The sequence below is a fragment of the Diceros bicornis genome, chromosome 19 (genome assembly GCF_020826845.1).
Source record: "Diceros bicornis minor isolate mBicDic1 chromosome 19, mDicBic1.mat.cur, whole genome shotgun sequence".
Lineage (NCBI taxonomy): Eukaryota > Metazoa > Chordata > Mammalia > Perissodactyla > Rhinocerotidae > Diceros > Diceros bicornis.
The window spans coordinates 261386-282909 of NC_080758.1; the positions used below are offsets into that span (position 1 = coordinate 261386).

Below are 21524 nucleotides of genomic sequence, written 5' to 3' on the forward strand. Positions count from 1 at the left end.
AAACGCAAATGAAAACCACAATGAAACACCACTTCACACCCATTAGGAAGGTGAGTATCAAAAAGTCAGAAAATAACAAGCGTTGTCAAGGATGTGGAGAAACTGGAACCCTTGTGCAGTGCTGCTCTGCTGGAAATCTAAAATGGCACACCTGCTGTGGAAACCAGTATGGTGGTTCCCCAAAAAATTAAACAAAGAGAGCCAGTCCTGTTGGCCTAGCAGTTAAAGTCTGAGGCAATCTGCTTTGGCGGCTCAGGTTCAGTTCCCAGGCGCAGAACCACACCACTTATCTGTCAGTTGCCATGCTGTGGCGGCAGCTCACATAAAAGAGTCAGAAGAACTTACAACTATACACAACTATGTGCTGGGGCTTGGTCGGCGGGGGAAGGAAGAAAAAAGGAGGAAGACTGGCAACAGATGTTAGCACAAATCTTCCCCTGCAAAAGGAAAAAAAAATAATTGGAGCCGCCCCGTGGCGTAGCAGTTAAGTGTGTGCACTCCGCTGCTGGCAACCCGGGTTCAGATCCCGAGCATGCACAGACGCACCACTTGTCAGGCCATGCTGTGGCGGTGTCCCACATAAAGTGGAGGAAGATGGGCACAGATGTTAGCTCAGGGCCAGTCCTCCTCAGCAAAAAGAGGAGGATTGGCATGGATGTTAGCTCAGGGCTGATCTTCCTCACAAAAAAAAAAAAAGAGAAGAGAGAGAAATTAAATTTATTTATTTATTTAGTGTGTTTGTGTATGTCTGAGGAAGAACAGCCCTGAGCTAACATCCATGCCAATCCTCCTCTTTTTGCTGAGGAAGACGGGCCCTGAGCTAACATCCATGCCTATCTTCCTCCACTTTATGTGGGATGTGGCCACAGCATGGCCTGACAAGCGGTGCGGTGGTGCATGCCCAGGATCTGAACCCAGGTTGCCAGCAGCAGAGCACGCGCACCTAACCGCTACGCCACGGGGGCAGCCCGAGAAAAAAAAATTAAACATAGAGTCACCATACGATGGAGCAGTTCCACTTCTGGGTTTATACCCAAAAGAAGTGAAAGCAGAGACTCAAACAGCTGTCTGTACACCAAGGCTCAGAGCAGGATTATTCACAATAGCCGAAAGGTGGAAGCAACCCACGTCCATCGACAGATGAATAGATAAAGTGTGGTCTATACGTACATACAAAGGGATATCATTCAGCTTTAAAAAGGAAGGAAATCCTGACACCTGCTACAACATGGATGCACCCTGAGAACGTTATGCTCAGTGAAATAAGCCAGTCACAAAAGGAGAAACACTGTGTGAATGCACCCATGGGAGGCACCTAGAGGAGTCAAACACACAGAGACAGAAAGTAGGACGGTGGGTGCTGGGGCTGGAGGAGGGGATGGAGCTGGTGTTTAACGGGGACCATGTTTCAGTTTGAGAAGATGAGCAAGTTCTGGAGATGGATGGTGCTGATGGTTGCACAACAATGTGAATGTACTTAATAGCACTGAACTGTACTCTTAAAAATGGTTAAAACTGGACCAGCCTGGTGGTGTAGTGGTTGAGTTCGTGCGTTCTACCTCAGTGGCCCGGGATTTGCAGGTTCGGATCCTGGGCGCAGACCTGCTCACTGCTCATCAAGCCATGCCGAGGAGGCATCCCACAGAGAAGAGCTACAATTCTACAACTATGATACACAACTATGTACTGGGGCTTTGGGGAGAAAAAAAGAAAAAAACAAGAAGATTGCAACAGACGTTAGTGCAGGGCCAATCTTCCTCAAGGAAAAAAAAATGGTTACAACAGTACATTTTAGGGGCCGGTCCCGTGGCGTAGCGGTTAAGTGCGCGCGCTCCGCTGCTGGCAGCCAGGTTCAGATCCCAGGCACGCACCAACGCACCGCTTGTCAAGCCATGTTGTGGTGGCGTCCCATATAAAAAAGTGGAGGAAGATGGGCACAGATGTTAGCCCAGGGCCCGTCTTCCTCAGCGAAAAAAAAAAAGAGGAGGATTAGCATGGATGTCAGCTCAGGGCTGATCTTCCTCACAAAAAAAAAAAAAAAACAGTAAATTTTATCTTACATATATTTTACCACAAAAAATTACCAAGAAAAAGTTTTTTTAAAGAAAATATTTCTCTATTCCACACACAAGTCTGAAAGAGAAACAAGAAACTAGAGAAGATACACGCAACATAAATGATCATTGTGTTAAAACGAACTTAAGAGGAAAATGGGCAAATGACAAAAGAAGCATTTCACAGAAGAGCTGCCCGAGACTAACATACAGGAAAGATGCTCCACTTCACCACTAATGAAAATGCAGATTAAACGGAGGCTTGTTGAGGCGAGAGGGGTTTGCTTCTCAGACTGGTGAAGATGACAAAGATGATGGCCCCTGAGCCAGCACTGCCAACAGTGTGGTCACCCAGACACGTTCATCCTGTGCTGCTGAGCGTGAAAGGCCATGTGTTTTTGAGCAAAATCACTTATGGATTGTTGGATCACTACACTGATCCAACAATTCCACTTTACAGATACTATAAAAATGTTTACTTAAATGTGCAAAGATAGAAGCATGAGTTTGTCAAAACATGGCTTACAACAGCAAAAAAGTAGCAACAACCTAAAAGGTCCATTAACCAAAGATCAAATCGTGATACCAGCAAACAATGAACTACTCTCCAATTTATAAAGTACACAAGTACACACACATCAAGTAACATGAAAACGTGTGCTTTTTTTTTTTTTTTTTTTGGTGAGGAAGACTGGCTGCTGCCAATCTTCCTCTTTTTGCTTGAGGAAGATTGTCCCTGAGCTAACATCTGTGCCAGTCTTCCTCTATTTTATATGTGGTATGCCGCCACAACATGGTCGATGAGCAGTGTATAGGTCTGTCCCCAGGATCGAACCTGCAAACCCCAGGCCGCCAAAGCAGAGTACATGAACTTAACCACTATGCCACCAGGCCAGCGCCATGAGCAATTTTTTAAATTGGTAAGATAACTGGTATTATAAAATATTTGCTCACCATAAAAAACGCAAGAGGTACAGTGAAAGTTCCACTAAGATTTAAAAGTTTCCCAGCGCATCAAACAGTAACAGCTGAATAGTTCACTATACTATTTTTCTACTTCCAAGTATGTGTGAAATTTTTCCTTAAAAAACGTTCACATCTAGCTCCCACTCCATACCCCCACCTTGTTCCCTGGTGGTGTGGGTGTGCAGCCCTGGCTACTTCCCAGGATGTGCCAACACATCTGTGTGAGGACATTCTCTTCCCCAACACAAATGGAAAATTACACATACTACTCGGCCACTCATTTTCATGTGCATAACAACTTTTTCCCAATTTGTTGGTTCCTTTGACTTGACAGTGCTTTCTTGGTGCAAGTTTCTAATTTGCACGTAATCAAATGTGAAAGTCTTTTCCTTTATGGTTTCTGATGTGCATCTCATAATTAGAAAGGGTTTTCCACCTCACCTGGGTTTTTTAGAGCCCTGAATGGAGTGCATGCCCAAGGGCCACAATAATTTACTAGGATAAAGGAAAAAAACCTGTGCATTGAACTTTTACATAAAGAGAGAAGGACAGGGCCGGCCCCGTGGCTTAGCAGTTAAGTGCGCGCACTCCACTGCTGGCGGCCCAGGTTCGGATCCCGGGCGCACACCAACGCACCGCTTCTCCGGCCATGCTGAGGCCGTGTCCCACATACAGCAACTAGAAGGATGTGCAGCTATGACATACAACTATCTACTGGGGCTTTGGGGGGAAAAAGAAATTAAAAAAAAAAAAAAAAAGAGGGAAGGACATTAAGCTGCATTGACAGTGAGCTTGTCAGGAGTGCCTTCATTTGGTTTGCTTGTCAGGCAGCCCTTTGTCACCTGTGACAGCCCCCAGGTCCCCCAAGAGGAAGCAGTAATACCCAACGGGGCTGGCCCTTTGCTGTTGGCACTCTGAGTGCACTGCACCTGTGCATGCCCTGTATGTGGATGCACGGACCAGCCTGAATGCAGAATCCTGTGACTCTAACGGGACAGGGAATTGTACATCGTCACAGGTCTGCTTATCTTGTGACAAAGCACTTCAAAAGATAAACTTTTAACAAACATATTAGTTTTATAATGAGAAAACAGAAATTTTTAAATATCATCTGCACGAAAATGTTGCATGACATAAACTCTCACCTGGCTCAGCCGCATGTCCATCAAAGTGTTTCTCGCTTGGCCAATCTTCCTCATGTCCAGCTCACCTGTGCCAGGTGTCATCAATCCAGGTGTCATTCCACCTGGGTATGGAGTGTTCAGTCCACCTGGATAGGGTGTGTTAAGACCTCCAAATTGCTGGGGGGAAAAGGACAAAATGCTGGCTTGCAATTTCATGTAGGAGAACCTGAGATCCTTCCATCGTAGCCTGACATGTGCTCAGTTGTACAGCCAAGACTCAGCCACAGCACAGCTACCGAACTGCAGAAGTACTTTCTCCACCACCACCCACCGCTCCCAGCACTGATCTGTCTAAGCAGACTAAAGGAGCCCCATTCGCCCTCTTTTCGGACGCTCACAGTCTGTCGAGGATCCACTGAAGTGTGGTTCTCTCCAGTCTGTAGATGTTTGGCAAAGAAACTGTCGGGAACAGGGGTCAGCTTCTCATAGCGTGGGTTCCGCTGGCGCTTGTTTCTCGCATCGCCGACCTCGGGGATGCTCAGCCACTCTTCTTCTGTGACTTCTGCCAACTTCCTCTGGAAACATTGGCCCCAAAAACATTCATCCTCTAGCAGACTTTCACATGCACAAGAAAAACTATGCTCTCTCTGACCCCTAGCCCCCAAATCATCACGCCTTAGGATTCTGAGGCAGAAATGGTTATCTCTTTCACTTAGAAAAATCAATTTGTTGGATCTGCTCTACTTCACTCAAATGTAAATTGTTCTGCCAAAGCCCAGAGAACACAGTTAAGAAAACCTTATGTATAAATGGAGGTAAAGATACAAAGAGGGCCGGCCCCGTGGCTTAGCAGTTAAGTGCGCGCTCCGCTACTGGCGGCCCGGGGTTCGGATCCTGGGCGCGCACCGATGCACTGCTTGTCAGCCACGCTGAGGCGGCATCCCACATACAGCAACTAGAAGGATGTGCAACTATGACATACAACTATCTAGTGGGGCTTTGGGGAGAAAAAGGAGGAGGACTGGCAATAGATGTTAGCTCAGAGCCAGTCTTCCTCAGCAAAAAGAGGAGGATTGGCATGGATGTTAGCTCAGGGCTGATCTTGCTCACAAAAAAAAAAGATACAAAGAAAATAAGCTCAGGAGCCGGCCCAATGGCGCAAGCAGTTAAGCGCACGTGCTCCGCTGCGGCGGCCCAGGGTTGGCCAGTTTGGATCCCAGGCGCACACCGATGTACCACTTGGCAAGCCATGCTGTGGCAGCGTCCCATATAACGTGGAGGAAGATGAGGCACGGATGTTAGCCCAGGGCCAGTCTTCCTCAAAAAAAAAAAAGAAGAGCATTGGCAGATGTTAGCACAGGGCTGATCTTCCTCACAAAAAAAAAAAGAAAAGAAAATAAGCTCATTTGTCCTCCCTTTTTTGGTTGGGGATGGAGAAGCTTTTTGCACACATCTACATACAATTAAACACATCAAGTGGGACCCTCTACCATCTGAATCAAAGAGCAAAGTTAGTGAAGTCTCTTCAATTCTACCCTAGAGCAGTCTGTTCTCTGCCAGGTAGGGTAAGCGTATTAGAAACAGCATGTCATCCATCTGCTTACTTTGAGATCTGAGAACTGCTGTTGGATTTTGGGGCGTTCCATACGGTATTTCTCAATTTCTTCTTTCTCCCTTTGCTCCCTAGGAAGTAAAATGTGTGCATGCATTAGAAATACTGGATGTCTACTCTGAAACAAAGTCATTTTATTATACTTCCTTAAATCGCCAAAAAGAATAACTCCACACACTCAACAGCTAAATCAAATATATTTTAAGGTAATAGTGGATACATTCACAAACTCAGTAACTCAATTATCTACCAAATGAAAATATGCAGAAATTCACTAAAATGAAAACAAGTTGTCTTACTCTGACATAAATACTTGCATTTGAACAGAAGTATATTACTGCTTTAAAATTCTACAAAATTCCAAAGGTAGGGCCATCCTACGAATACTCAACTCAGAAGAAAAGCTGAATCCATTGTCCTAGTTGCCCATCCAACTCTCTACTTAACTTGTCGTCGCTTCCCTCACTTCCAAGTAAATAGTTCACCTCCAACAAACAATCAGCCCTCCATCAGCCTCACTGCTCATCTGCCAGAACTAACAGTCCATGCCATCCCCCGCACAACTGGTCTTCAGGGATGGAGAGCTACTGGGTTACTGGTGATTTAAAACCAGGTCTAGGGAGTTGGAAGAAGTCTGGAAGCTAGATTTGAGCATGAAGAGTAACGGGAACCTGTGACAAAGTACCAACCACATCAGGCAAACAAGCTGATGTGACCCAGGGAGGTAGTACACCCCAAAGTTGAGATGCACACCTTCCTCCGTAAGGGAAAAGGAAACATCCATCAGTAGGAACTGGAACGTATTGTGACAAACTGAGACCGGCTCAAGACAAGGTTGACATGAGGGAAGCCATGTTGCAGAAAAGAAACCCTACTGTAACTGTGAATGACCTCTGACTAACTAACCCAGCTGGATATGCACCCTCCAGATCTAACTGCTATGTTGATTTTACAAACTCTGCTTGTGCATGTACCTCCCAGCTACGATAAGATGATAACTTTGTTCTTTTGAGTTCCTTAGGAAGGTGAGGACCCAACAGAGAATCTATGCTAATAGCCATCATCAATGAAAACTGAAAGATCTTGTGTGGCGACTCCCAGTCTGTAAGACCAGAGGGTCAACGTTCCTAACCCCCTCCCCAATAACCCACCAGCCTATATAACTGTTGTAAGACTTTGTGCCCCTTAAGATGGTTTTTTTCAGATATTAGTCGGCCATCTTCCCTCTTGCTAGCAAGCTGTAGTTAAAAAAAAGAGTCCTTTTTTCCTACCACCTTGCCTCTTGACTATTAGGCATGCCTTGAAGCGAGCAGAAGGCCCCAGGTCAGGCAGTAACAAAACCACATGCTTGGAAAGACAGACACCTCTCCAGAAGCTGGAGACAGTCAGTCATCATGGTTCCTGATGTGAAGCCACACACACAGATGCACCTATCAGGTTTTCTGACCCAAAGTGTTTCCCTTGATTTTAATCAAGCCTCGGGTACCAACTTCCACTGCACAGAAAATACTGAGAGCAGAACAAGGTCAAGGATACCCCGAGAAGAAAGGCAGCCATTCCATAATTTGAACTCTTCTACAAAATGACTCATCTCTTCAAAAGGCCAATGTCACGAAAAGGTTAAAAGGGCGGGCGGGACACGGTGGTGAGACCAGTTAGGACACATGACCTGAGGAGTGATTCTAATTGTATCTGGATGGGGCTGGCCCCGTGGCTTAACGGTTAAGTGCGCGAGCTCTGCTGCTGGCAACCCGGGTTCGGATCCCGGGCGCGCACTGACGCACCACTTCTCTGGCCATACTGAGGCCATGTCCCACATACATCAACTAGAAGGATGTGCAGCTATGACATACAACTATCTACTGGGGCTTTGGGGGGAAAAAAATAAATAAATAAAATCTTTAAAAATCTTTAATTGTATCTGGTTTGGCAAAAAGCAGTTCTATGATGTTCTGGGGACAAGCAGGGAAATACGGATGTGGACTGGCTATCAGGTAACAAAGAACTGGGCTTCATGTTGCTGGGTGTGATAAAGGCGCGGTGTCCACGAGGGAAATGGACACCTCAGTGCTGAGGGTGAACTGGCCCTGATGTGACACAGCAAAGACCACCTGCAGATTCGGAAGAAACAAATGAGTGAACTGTGAACACATGATAAGACTGCACAGGGGCATGCGTGTGTTTGCTGCACTATTCTTTCTACTTGTTTGTATTGTGAAAAGTTTTCATAATAAAGTTTTAAAAAGCCAACCACGTTTCTAAAACCACTTAATACGACAACTTTCTATATGTATCCATGTCACTCAGTTTTTTTTTATGAATGAATTCTACAAGACTAGACTCAAATCTTCTTTAGTATGCAAAACCATGCGCACTTACTTACCATATATATAAATTCAGGCACATTGATTTAATAACAAGGTTTAAAAACTATATTTCACTCTTCTAAAATGATCTTGGAAAAATTAAAAATTCTACGTATATTATGAGAAGTTAACAAAATTGCATGATTAACGAGCAACAGAAAGAGGAAACTGAACCAAAATGTTAACTGTCACTTTCTGGGCTTATGAATAAATGTCATTCTCTTACCTATACTTAATCTCAGCGTCCTAATATTCTATGAGAATATATTCTTTTTAGAAGAAAAAAATGTAAAAAACAAAGCAATACAATTTATTACGATTTGTGAGATTATGTGTTCACTTTGCATAGATTTCCCCAGAACAAGGACAGGAAATTCAGAAAGCTGCTGTATCAACCAGTACACTGAGGTAACTACAACACAACAGACTGGCTAGACCAACGTTCAGCGCAAGACACCACCTAAGAGCCACACAGAGAAGACATAAGGGCCTTGCTGAGGAGCAGTCTTCTCTTCAACAGTCCCCCAAGGACAGAGTGCACTTCCTCCTCAGCTCGCTGGGGTACCACTCCCTGCAGGCTCACTGCAGTGTGTCCCCACAGCCCAGCCTGATCCCCCGAGGCCCCACGGTCAGGTCCCAACACTGATGTGTGGAACGAGATTCTCAAGCCACAACTGCCTGCCCACGAGGATTGAGACCTTCATTTGCTATCTTCAGTTAACTTCGAAATTACTGAACATACATTACTCGACATCCCTACGCCCATTTCAAAGATGGTAACTCTGAGGTGTAGTCAGAATCCTCCAAATTTTGTCAGTTTCTGGAAAACCAGACAGAGTTCTTAGGCCCACTCCACGTCCTAGGCCCTAAGGCTACTCTGCAACAGCCCAGTGTTTATCCAAGTGCGGCTGCCATAGACCAAGACCCAAGCGGCCTCAAAGCAGAGCAGACACACGTACTATTCTTGCAACCCTTCTCCAAGTCTAAAATAAGTCAAAACAAAACTTTTTTTAAAAATTAGATAGAACTAGCCCTGATGGCCTAGTGGTTAAAGTTCGGTGCTCTCACCACTTTGGCAGCCGGGTTAGTTTCCCGGCCATGGAACCACACCACCCATCTGTCAGTTGCCACGCTGTGGTGGTGGCTCACATAGAAGAACTAGAATGACTTACAACTAGGCTATACAACCATGCACCAGGGTTTTGGGGAGGGAGAAAAAAGAAAAAACAGGAAGATTGGCAACAGATGTTAGCTCACGGCCAATCTTTCCCCACAAAAAAAAAAAAAAAGTAAAAGTGGGATAAACACAGTTTGAAGGGCAATCATTTGTTTTACCTTCTCTCTTTTCTTCTTTCATCCATCCTTTTATCCAGAGCTGCATAAATAGCATCTGCTTCCTCATCATCTTTCTCGTAGGGTCCACTTGAGAAGAGGCTCCCCGCATAGCCATTAAACTGAGAACCAAACAACATACTTAGAGGGTCAGCTTTTCCTCCAACACAATCACCACGAGCAGAAACAGAGAACACTTCTAGTTGTAAAATGCTTGCTAAACAATTTTTTTCCATCAGACAAACCCAAATTGAGGGATAAAACTGATCAGTACTCTTCAAAAACGTCAAGGACTTGAAATACAGAGGAGCTCTCAGTTGGAGGAGATTAAGGAGATACAACTAAAGGCAACGTGGGATCCTGGACTAGGTCCTGGACCAGAAACAGGACACAGGTGAAAAAACTGGTGTGGAATGCAACTAAGATCTACAGATCAATTAACAGTGCTGTGTCACTGTTAACTTTCTGGTTTCAGTAACTGAACTGAGGTCACGTAAGATGGGGAGAAGCTTGTGAAGAGTGTGCAGGGATCTTCCATATTATTTTTGCAAGTTGCCTATAAGTTTAAAATTATTTCAGGGACCGGCCCAGTGGCTTTGTGGTTAAGTTCACGCACTCCACTTTGGTGGCCCGGGGTTCGCTGGTTCAGATCCCGGGTGCACACCAAGGCACTGCATGTCAGGCCATGCTGTGGCAGGCGTCCTATACAAAGTAGAGGAAGATGGGCACGGATGTTAGCCCAGGGCCAATCTTCCTCAGCAAAAAGAGGAAGATTGGCAATGGATGTTAGCTCAGGACTTATCTTCCTCACAAAAAAAAAAAAGAGGGAAACTGACACAGATGTTAGCTCAGGGACAATCTTCCTCACCAAAAAAATAAATAAATAAAAATAAAATAAAATGTAATAATTTCAGAATTAAATATTTTCTAAAAATCTTTTCCTCTAAGGGAAAATGCCATCTGTTAGAACACATCTGAAGAAAACTTCAATTGCCCAGACACCAGTTAACTAAGAGGGTGAGCACCAAGGCAAAAGAAAGCAAATATGATCACCAACTTCACTTTCAACCTTCATCGTCAGAGACCAACACAGTGGTGCTAATATCTGCAAGAATGTCTCTTTTAAAGAGACAATAAAAGTGCACATTTTTGTATTTTTCCTGCTCCCCTCTCGCACACTGCCCAAGACATCCCTCAAACAGCTGAAATATGGAATGCCCAGCCACTCGTCACAGATGCCAACAGCGCCCTGGGTTAGGAAGCTGCTCAGCCCTGCTGGAGACCGGCTGGGCAAGCACCAGTCACCTCGTCATAGTTGGTGTCGTTCAGATCCTCGTCGTCATCGTCTGCTGCCTGGCTTTTCTTCATCTGGTCCCCAACAGTCCTCTTGCCAGGGGGGGCATGGCGGTCATCCACAGGATCATTTGCATCCCGGGCCGGCCCAATGTCTGACCGGGTGGTGAAGCCAGTGGCACTGGAGAAGATCCCAAGATGCCCATTTATCTGGGTGACCTTGTTCCTGTGTTCCGCCCTGCACCATCGTCACTTGACAATATCTCTTTTCCTAACACCTCTGGGAAACCTCAAAGATCTTGGTGCAGTGAGCTACGCATGGCCACGCTCTCCAACATCACTAGCCCGTTCTCCTCTTCCGGGGAGAAACTTTCTGACCCACCCTGAGGAGGTTACCAAAGCTATCTTTTGCCACCCCACATTCTCCTTGAGAGAGATTTGCCAGGGCATCAGGCCTCCCTCCTCCTCAAACCCCAGCCTCCCATTTCCAAAAACCTGCTGATCATCTCCCACTCCACACCCAACTTGACCCAATCACACTTTCTCTTCTGTGCCTACCCCACAGCTGCTCTGGGCTGTCTCAGCTGATGATGGCAGTGCCATCCCAGGCACCAAGGCAGGCACCATGGCACCAGCTTTGCCTCCCTCTCCCTCCTTCTTCATCCTGGGTGTCACCAAGTTCTACTGAACCTACCTCCGAAAGCCCTCCTCCGCAGACCATGACTCCCATCACAGCTGGGAACCAAGCTAGCCACCCCTGCCTCTAGCCTTCCTCTGCTTCAGTGCAGCTCCAACCGCAGCATTCGGAAGCGTCTCTGTCTCTCTGCTGCCCCCAAGAGCCCTGGTCCCTCTGACTTGCTGCAGCTCCCCTCCCTTCACTGCACATTTCACTCCGAGACTCCTTGCTACTCCTCCGCCACGCCTCGTCTTTTTTCTTAACTGCTCAACACACAAAACGTCCGTTTCTCCTTTAATTCTGCCACATCTCTACGTGCCTAACTCCAGCTCTCCTTCTAAACTTGGCCAAATGTTACCACTCCATAGAGCATTCCCTGATGACTGGAACCCCAAAATTCTAAATCTGTTCCCCTTCGTGTACTTATTTATGCAAATACCTCACAACTAGTAAACTGCAGGCACTCTGAAAACAGCGTCAGTTTCTGAGACTTACGTGTATCCCACAGATTCTAACATAAAACCCCCAACAAGAGAAACCAATAGTTTTCCTAACCAAATAAATAGCCAAACAAATAGTGACAATGACTACCCCACTTAGGCAACAACTTAGGATAGTCGTCTGTGAGACAGGCATTAAGGGACCCAGTCACAAGCCTCACAGATGCCATCCCTGCCCCTAGGGAGCTCAGCGTTTGAACAAGCAGCATATGACGACCAACACGACAGGGAAAGAAGGAGGCACTACCAGCAGCCACACAGAGGAATCTACCCCAGATTATCGGAAGAGAATGTCATGCTTAAGACAAGGCTGACAGGTCTGCCTGGCCTAGGGAGGTAGCCAAGGTGTTCTGACTACACGTTAGGGATTCATTAGCCCAGCAGAGCAGATCTGCAAGACAGTGTTATTACCCATCTTAGAGACCAAAAAACAGGCCAACGCATAAACTCCAAGTCACACAACTCCTAAGTAGCAGACAAAAGTCATGCTCAGGTCTGTCCTAATTCCAAAACACTATTCCTCCTACAGGGGTTAACCGAAACCGTCTAGTATCTTATCATTGTTTTCGGCTTTCCCATGGCTGTCCGCGAGCTGCCCTAACCCGGCTGCCTCCTGGAGAGAAGTGAGGGCAGTTAGAACAGTCTCTCCGGGGGCCCGGGCCGGCCCCCAGCCCCTTCCCGCTACCCTGGCTCCTGCCGGCTACCCCAGCTCCTGCCCCTACCCCAGCCCCTGCCCCTACCCCAGCCCTTATCCGCTACCCCAGCCGCTGCCCGCTACCCCAGCCCCTAACCTGGCTTCTGTCCACTGCCCCGGCCCCTACCCCGGCTCCTACCCGCTACCCTGGCCCCTACCCCAGCTCCTGCCCGCTACCACGGTGCCTGCCCCAGCCCGTATCGGCTACCCCGGCCCCTGTCTGCTACCCCGGCTCCTGCCCGCTACACCGGCTCCTACCCCATCTCTTACCCCGGCCCCTACCCCAGCTCCTACCCGCTACCCTGGCTCCTACCCCGGCCCTTATCCGCTACCCCAGCTCCTGCCCGCTACCCTAGCCCCTACCCGCTACCCCGCCCCCTACCGCGGCTCCTGCCCCCTACCCCAGCCTATGCCCGCTACCCCAGGCCCTACCCCGGCTCCTGCCCGCTACCCCGGCCCCTACCCCGGCTCCTGCCCGCTACCCCAGCCCCTGCCCTGGCGCCCGCCCCGGCCTCGGGCCCTACCCCGGCTCCTGCCCGCTACCCCCGACCCCTACCCCGCTCCTACCCGCTACCCCAGCCCCTACCCCAGCTCCTACCCGCTACCCCGGCCCCTACCCGCTACACCTGCTCCTGCCCGCTACCCCGGCCCCTACCCCGGCCCCTGCCCGCTACCCCAGCCCCTACGCCGGCCCCCGCCCCGGCCTCGGGCCCAAGCGCGCGCCGCCCGCTCCCGCCCCTCCAGCGCGGCCCGCCGCAGGCCTCACCCCCGGCCCAGCCCCGGCACGTAGCCGAGTGGCGCGGGCATGCCCAGGAACGGCTTCTTCTTCTTGTTCATGGCACCGGGGACGACGAGGGTCGGCAAGGGAAGGGTCGGAGACCGCCCCCGGAGGCGAAAGCCCACAGACGTCGGAGACTTTGCCGCAGCAGGACGTCGCGGGCCCCGCGTCACCCGCGCCCCGGAAGCAGAGAGCGCCGTGCGCACGAAGCCCCACCCCCTCGGATTCCCCGGGCGGAAGTTCCGGAAACGCGTTTTTCGGCGACTTCCGGCGGCTAAGGGCCAGAGATGCGGCAGGCGCATGCGCGGGGGTTTTGCTTGGGGCGACGGCAGCAGGCGGACGGGGGGATCCAGGAGCGACACCATCCTGGACAAAGCCTGCGGGACCTCAAAACTGAGCCTGGGGTATCCCTGCTTGCTGCGTGTTCTCCACGCATTTCCAAGGAGACCTCCTGTACGAGCAGAACCCGTGGGTCCCTTCCCTCTGAGCCAGCCCAGCTGCCCACCCTGCCCTTCAGAGTTGCCCTGGCCCCGGGCAGGCCCTAACACGTTTGAGCGGAGCTGCACGCCTGTCCAGTTGTGTCGAGCTTGTGCAGGGTGTATCAGTCGTAACTGCGGGCACCCCTGTCTGTGTGTGCCCGTGTGCAGGCTGCTGCCCTCGCTCTCAGTGCTCGGATTCCAGCCCCGATACAGGCCCCACCCACACCACCGCCAGACCCTGTACATTCCAGGGAGGGCAGCAAGCCAGCCCCTAGAGACCTAAATGACAAAAACAAGCAAATGCATATCTGTGGAAACAAGTCAGGCTGTGGGCGAATTCCCCGAAACCCTACCTGTGTGCTGGTGGGCACGGGTACAGGTCAGACCACCTGCGCTGATGTCTCGGGTGGACGTGCATAACTGAGCTCTGCACACATTTCTGCATGTCCGTGTGCACCTTTGCTGGCTCTGCTGTGGGACATCTGCTGGCCCCCACATACCCCTGGGAGGAGCGCTCAGGCTCTTGGCAGAGCAGGCAAAACTCAGCTTGTCGCAAGTCTGGCCTTCTGCTGGACCAGGCAGCCCCCAGCCCACTCTAGCACTTCTCACTGGGGTCCTGGAGGAAACACGTTCCTCCAGCCAGCCACAGCCTCCTTGGAGTTTCTCTCTCCTCCCCGTCCCCAGCCAAGCCCATTTTAGTGCCACGTCCTGGGCACTGAGTCAGATTTTGGGGCTACATAGGAAAGGGGAGAGACCCTGGTTGTCCAACTAGAGTTTACAGTGTGGTGGTAGGGTAAGAGAAGGTCAAACTGGCTTCTCTGGGGAAGCAAGTGCCCATTTGAGGGAGAGACCTCTGGAGAGCTCTGGAGGATGCTGAATAAAGTAGTGAGTGAGTAAATTGAAATAGGAATGGGGAGGGAGGTGACTGGGAGAGATCAGTCTGGCCCTTGACCCCGTCCCCCATGGGCAGAAGGTCCCAGGAGCAGGTAGGATGCCTCCCTCACCCTGCCACACACAAAGGGGATGAATACATCTTTACTTCCCTGCCTCAGAGGCTCCTGCAGGCGCCTGGAGCGCCTGTAGGTGCATAGGGTCACTCGTCCTTGGAGCCATGCCCAGGTGCGCACGGACGCCCTTTGCTCTAGCACCCTTTGCCTACGCAGACCCGCGCGCCGCCGACACACCTCGCAGCTACCGGAGCGCGCCCGGCACTCAGGGCTCAGCGGCAGGTGCCTCGCCGCGCAGACTCGCCGGGCGCGGGGACCGGCTCGGGCGCGGGGCCGGCTGGGGCGGGGCGGCGGCGCGCGTTCCCCGCCGGCCACACCGGCCCCCCCTGCGCCCGGCGAGGGGCGTGTGCAGGGGCCTGGGACCGCGGGCCCCATGTTCACGGAGCTGAGGACCAAGCTGAGCCCCCCGCGAGGCCGCACCGGGGCTGTGCGTGCCGGCTTCGGGGAGCGCCGGGATGTGGACGGTGAGCGGGCCTGGACCGGGGTGGGGGATATCGCGGGCTGGGGGCTCGGGGACCGAGAGGGACAGGGGCGAGACGTGGCGGACTCCCAGCGGCTGCGGCGCGCAGAGTGGGGGCCGCGCTCTGGGTGAACGGGGTCTCTGGTGTCTTTGTCCTGCGCTGGTGAGCGGCCTCAGGCCTTGGGGATCAGCGCTTCTTGGCTTGGGGGAGGTGGCCGGCTGTGGCTCCTGTCCCCAGGCTGGCACCACCCTGCGGTCACCTTTTCCTTCGCGCTGAAAAAACCCTCCCCAGCCCTTGCATTGGGGCCGAGAGGGGGGCCGAGGCCACAGTTGGCCTTGGGCGCCCCCACCCCATTTCCTACTGGAATTCTGACGTTGGAGCTGGGAGGGAGGGACCGACCGGGGGACGGACGCACAGATGGACAGAGATCCCTCCCCGAGTGCGGGTAGGAAATGGGCGGGGCCCGGCTGGCTGGGGACAGGTGCCGCAAGGGCCGAGGCGTCTGACTGGTTCTCCCCAAGCAGTGCGCTCCTGCCCTAGCCAGGCCTCCCAAGAGGAGAAGCCTTGCAACCCAGGCGCTTGTATACCCTTAAAGGTGCCCGCCTAGAGTAAGTCTTCTTTCACCGTACTAGAAACCATCTCAGGGCAATGGCCACACTGGCCACACCCTCTGTCTGGCCCTAGACCTCAGATTTAGTCACCTGGGTCACCCGAATCCTGAAAGTTGCAAGAATGGGGAGGGGGTGCTAAGTCGGGGGAATCTTACCTGGTGGAAGGAGGAAGAGTAAGATGTGGGTTTGCCTCATTACAGAGACCTCCTGGGCACATTGCCAAACCCTGCTCTCAGTGGGGATGATGGGGGGCTGTGTCCAGGGGAGGCAGAGTCTCTCACTCTGCTGGGGCCTGAGAACCTGATCCTGCCTGCTGAGTCAGGGCCTGGGTACTGTAAAGACGGGGGCAAGCCTGGGCCCAGCTTCCCGTCTTTCCCCAGGGTTCTGTTGACTTGACACCACTAGAGCCTTCATCCATCCATTCACAATGTTTCTGGGCACCTTCTGTTCATCAAGACCTGTGCATGGTCTTCAGAGAGGCCCATCCAGGTGTCTGCACTCCCTGACTCGTGTCAGCAACGAGCCCAGAAATGATGGTAAAACTAAAACCTGAGGGGTGTGATGAAGTTGGTATAGAAAGAGAGAGCACGAGGCGTCACCATGGGGCCCTGGGCACATGGGTGCACCCTGCACACCTGTGCTAAGCAGCCCATGCCTGCAGGAGCCCCCACACACACAGGAGCTGTCCTAGGCCAGGGGTCCCTGTGGGAGGTGGGAGAGCAGGAATCCCGGTTATCGGCTTGCCCAGAGTTCAGGCTTCTTGTCAATGAGTCACAGCTGGTGAGCACAGACAGCTAGGGGCCAAGCCTCAAACACCAGGTACGGCTGCAAAGACTGAGTGCCTTCAACAATGACGGGTAGATGGTGCACCCAGAGGGGTCTCCCCACCACCCAGGGCCTCCCAGGACACTGGGGCTGGCGTTTCCTCAAAGCAGGTCCTGTGTGTATACCCTGGTCTGGTGTGGCATGTGCCAGCCCAAGGCAAGCGTGAAGTCAAGGCTGTCCCAGGATGGCCCCTCACTTGGCTGCAAGTCTTAGGCTCCCTGGAGGCACGTCCTCTCTCTAATCTAAGCAGCACCCATCCTGCTTCCTAAAGCACAAACTGTGGATTCGGAGGGGGAAAGGTGTTTCCAGTTCTTCATCTTTATTCCAGTTTCCCACCCCATCTCCATCTGGGTGGAGTCCTCAAGACAGCTCTTACATGCTTCCTTCTGCCTTTGGGGGCTTGAGAACCCCTAACTGGGAAAGTGGAAGGGAGACAGGCTAAGCAAAGAGCTAGATCACAGGGAGAGGAGCTTCTGGCCTTGCCCTTGACCACTCTGACCAGGCACCCCTGCTCCACAGCCACTGCCCACTTCAGCTTCTGCCGGACCCTCCTGGAGCACACAGTGTCAGCCGAGACCATCCCCTGCCATCTGCCTAGGACACCAAGCACCAGCCTCACTTGGCATGACTCCCGCAGCCAGAGGGCAGTGGGTGGCCGGCCCGTCAAGCTCCTGCAGCAGCCTGGCACGGAGGGCCCCCAGGTACCCACCCACTAGACCCACCTCTGCTCCTGCCCTCCCTACCACCTCACTCCACCTGCCACCCCTTTCCCCTTGCAGGGCCGGCTGTACTCTGACCACTATGGCCTGTACCACACGAGTCCCTCACTGGGCGGCCTGACGAGGCCTGTCGTCCTGTGGAGTCAGCAGGACGTCTGCAAGTGGCTCAAGAAGCACTGTCCCCACAACTACCTCGTCTACGTGGAGGCCTTCTCCCAGCACGCCATCACTGGTGCCTCTCTGAGGGGTTGAGGGCGGGGAGGGCACAGGGCTCCCCAGGAGAGCTCCTCCCCCACTCCCAGCCTGCCTTTATTTCTCTTGCTGTTTCCCCCTGAGCCGTCCTCTCTTTCCGGGTCTTTGTCCCTTTACAGAATCTTTCTTTGTCTCTCCTGTGGCTGTTTCTGTTTTCATCCGGCTTTCCTCTGCGCCGTCTCTATCCGTACTTGTCTTTCCTCTGCCCCTCTCCCTGCTTTCCCTGTCTCTCTGAATCTGTCTGTCTGACTCTCCCTCCCTCCCCCGTTCCTCTGGCTCTCTCTTTTTCTGTCTTTGAGTCTCTCTGTGTCCCCCTCCCCCTTCTCTCTCTCTCTGCCCTGACTCTTGATGCCCCTGGATGCTGACCTCGGCTTGACCCCTCTCTCCCCCCATCCCAGGCCGGGCGCTGCTGCGGCTGAACGCGGAGAAGCTGCAGCGGATGGGGCTGGCGCAGGAGGCGCAGCGGCAGGAGGTGCTACAGCAGGTGCTGCGCCTGCAGGTGCGCGAGGAGGGGCGGAGCCTGCAGCTGCTCAGCCAAGGTCAGTGGGAGGAGCCAGCAGTGCCAGGGCCGCCCTGAGAGGCTGTGGGGCCGAGCTGCAAGGCCCCTGAGTGTAGAGTGGATGGGTTGACCTCAGGAGGGGTGGCTGTGGGACCCCAGTAAGGGCCATCCTGCACCCAGGGCAGAGTGGACAAGCCAAAGATCCCCACCCATCCTCACCCCCATCCACCCCACAGCTTCCTTTGGAAACGTGTCCTAGCTGCTGCCTGAGACTTGAACCCCAGACCCCAGCACTGTGACCGGAGCCCGGGGCAAGGATGAGGCAGAGCTGGCTGAGCAGCCCCTCTTGGACCCTACAAGAGGCCCCAGGGGCTGAGCCTGGCCCAATGGACAGGTGGGACTAGGATTGCCACCTCCAGCCACCTCTGGTTGTGCACTCTGGGCTGTGCCTGGGATTGGGCGGCCAGGGGCCGGGGGCTGCTTGAGTGTGGCCCCTCCTGCCAAGCCCACCCCCCGGTGCTGCTGGCAGCATTTGGGGCAGCCACCTGTAGCCAGAGCGGGGTTTGGATGTCCCCCTAGACTCCCAGGGAGTCTGTCTATTTATATTCCCTTCACCTGCATTGATGTCTGTCCCCCAGTGCCAGCTGAGTCACGCGTCCTCTGGGCATCCTGCCCTCTCCCAGGGTGAGAGGTCTGTCTGTCCGTCCACTCATCTAGTTCTTTGCCGTCCCTCTGCACCTAGAGGACTGCCCACACAGGTGGGGTAAACTGCCGAGGCTCCCTTTGGCATGTCCCCCTCCCCTGCCCCCGCCCCAGACTCAGCAGGCCCAACCCACAGCCCAGGTAATCAGCATCGGCATCCGCTCAGCCAGGCACCGTGCCAAGCACTCATTAGTTATGACACCCTCCCCATGTCCCCATCTATTCATGGGAACTGAGGCAAGAGAGGGCCCGGGCTTGCCTGAGCACCCAAGCCCTCACATGGCACAATGAGGACCCCACGCCCAGCGCCCGGCACCAGGCTCCACTGTGTCTTGGCCTTAGTTTGGGAAGGTCTCCCTCCTCCCAGGGTCATGGAGACTGCCTTCGAGGCACAGTCGTGGGTGGGTATTCCCACTTCCCTTTTCCCAAGAAAACCCGGATTCACATATGAATCTGTTCTGAGGGCTGCACCCCCCATGCCCGCCCACTGGAGACCCAGCCAGCACCTGAGCAACCATTCCGTGGGCCAGAGTGCCTGAGGTTTGGGGCGGGTGCTGCCCAGGAGAGGGACAGTGAGGGTAGTCCTGGCAGCCCCCAAGCTCTTGCTCCTTGCCCTGCCACTCACCTAGGGGACTCTGAAAATCTCAAGGACGGATGAGACTATGCCCCCAGCACCCTCTCTGTGCCCTGAGCTGGCTTTGGGAAGGGAGGCTGGTTGTTGCAGGTCCTGAGTGGAATTTGAACAACGGGCCTGGTGCCCCCCATCCGTGTGCCCCTCCATGGGAAGACCCCTCGTGCATTGTGGCTGCCCTGAGTGTCCCCGCCCACCTCATGCCATCACTACTCCGTCCTTTTCAGAGGCCTCTTCCCACACTCCTGTCTCATCCTCCTTGTTTTGCGCTCACTTTTTTATATTCTGACAAAAAGACCAGAAATAAACCTGGTTCTCAAGCGCCCCAAGTGTGGTGTCTGTGTCCGGGTACCCACCCGCGGGGCGTGTGGGGGTGGGCAGAGCCCTGGGGGGGCCCTGGGCCCCGGAGAGGGGTGCACAGCCCAGCTGCCTCCAGCCGGGGCCACCAGGGGGCAGTGGTGTTGCATCCTGGCTGGGCGCCTGCGGGGACCAGAGGCTGGCTGGAAACGGCTTGGGACTCCACCCGGACGCACGGACACAGGTGTGTCGCGTTCCTGGGGCTGCCGTAACAAATGACCACAACTGGGAGGCTTAACACGACACAAATTGATTCTCTCGCAGTTCTGCAGGCCACAAGTCTGAAATCCAGCAGGGTCCCGCTCCCTCCAGGGGCTTAGGGAAGAACCCTTCCCCACCTCTCTCAGCTTCTGGTGGCTGCCTGGGGACTCGTGGGCTCATGGGCACGTCACTCCTTCCCTGCCTCTGTGATCACATCACCTCTGTCTGTGTGAGATGTCCCTCTGACAAGGACACCTGTCACTGGATTTAGGGGCCACCTGGATAATCCAGGATGAGCTCTTCATCTCAAGATCCTAACTTAATGACACCTTTTTCTAAATAAGGCCCCATTCCCAGGCTCCAGGGGTTTCATGTGGCTATCTTTTGGGCGCCTCCATTCGGTCCCCCGCAGGACAACATCCTGATGTGAGACACACACAGGTCACAGCACATGCCCTGACATACGTGCCCACACAGCAACCAGACACACAAATAGTAACACAGAGGCATAAATCGACCACTGCAGTCTGGACACACACATTAACACACAATGACACCAGCAACCAGACCCACAACACCCTCCAACACAGTGTCCCAGACACACACTGACCCCTAACACACAGAAACACATGGGGCACAGCACACCCCATACAGACACACAATGTCACATGACGCCCTGACATCCAGACACACTGCAGCCTGGACACCAGCTGCTGAAACCCAGACATCCCCACACCCTGTGTCCAGCCACCTGGACACTGACATACAGACGGGCATCCTTCTCACTGCAGCACACACAGACATACCCTGACACTGTGACACCCAAACAGGACACTGCCTGAAACACGTGGTCACTCAGACACACACGTGGACATGCAGACTTACATGGCGAAAGCTTGGGTGGACCTCAGGGCACACTATTGACTGTCCAGAAATCGGGCCTGTGCTGTCCCCAGAGTAGGCACAGTCAACAAGGGAAGGACATGCCTCTTCCTCCTGGGGTCACACAGGCCTCTCTCTGGCTCTGACTTCCACGGGAAGGACTGACCGACTGACCCCTCCACAGAGGGCCCCACCCTGCCTCTGCCTCTGCGTGAGCACTTTGTGCTGGCCTCGAGAGAAGCAGATCCCAAAGGTCCCTGTGAGGAGAGGCGGACCCCAAATCTGCCCACACCTTTTGTGCCCTCAAGCAGTGCAGCCCAGTCTGCTCCAGGGTGGACAGAGGGGGTGGAGGGGAGTGCAGGGGTGGGGTGGGGAAGGGAGGTGGGAGGGAGGTGCACCTTGTTTCCCAACCAGCACTCCCTCCTCTGCATCATTCATCCCAAGTCCCGCAGCGTTGGTGCCCCATCACCCGCAGACCTGATACCAGCGTCCCTGCCGAGGAC

General features: G+C 53.0%; 2 protein-coding genes across 6 annotated transcripts in view; one reads left to right on the plus strand and one right to left on the minus strand.

Annotated features, from left to right (window-relative positions):
• The window catches only part of PRPF6 (pre-mRNA processing factor 6), a 61161-nt gene extending 47589 nt beyond the window's left edge, over positions 1-13572 (minus strand). For 2 of the 4 annotated variants that reach the window (XR_009222865.1, XM_058562230.1), the window contains exons 1-6: positions 13384-13568; positions 10760-10928; positions 9458-9576; positions 5749-5827; positions 4543-4719; positions 4166-4321 (exon numbers count right to left, since the gene is read on the minus strand). Coding sequence is in view for 3 of the 4 variants with exons in the window: in XM_058562230.1 (XP_058418213.1) it covers positions 4166-4321; positions 4543-4719; positions 5749-5827; positions 9458-9576; positions 10760-10928; positions 13384-13454 (771 nt within the window). In the remaining variant the exon portion in view is untranslated. Of the gene's footprint in view, positions 1-4165; positions 4322-4542; positions 4720-5748; positions 5828-9457; positions 9577-10759; positions 10929-13383 lie in introns of all 4 variants that reach the window. The other 2 variants (XM_058562227.1, XM_058562228.1) reach the window with 1 other exon arrangement.
• Positions 13573-14887: 1315 nt separating this feature from the next.
• SAMD10 (sterile alpha motif domain containing 10) lies at positions 14888-19905 on the plus strand. Of its 2 annotated transcripts, XM_058562254.1 has the most exons (6): positions 15282-15345; positions 16334-16489; positions 17298-17479; positions 17558-17729; positions 18148-18288; positions 18485-19905. In XM_058562254.1, exons 2-6 carry the CDS (start codon positions 16381-16383, stop codon positions 18505-18507), a joined length of 627 nt encoding a protein of 208 aa, XP_058418237.1. In that variant the 5' UTR covers positions 15282-15345; positions 16334-16380; the 3' UTR covers positions 18508-19905. The 2 variants fall into 2 exon arrangements, with proteins under 2 accessions (XP_058418238.1, XP_058418237.1); XM_058562255.1 differs by lacking the exon at positions 16334-16489 and having other exon boundaries at positions 14888-15345.
• Positions 19906-21524: the final 1619 nt, after the last annotated feature.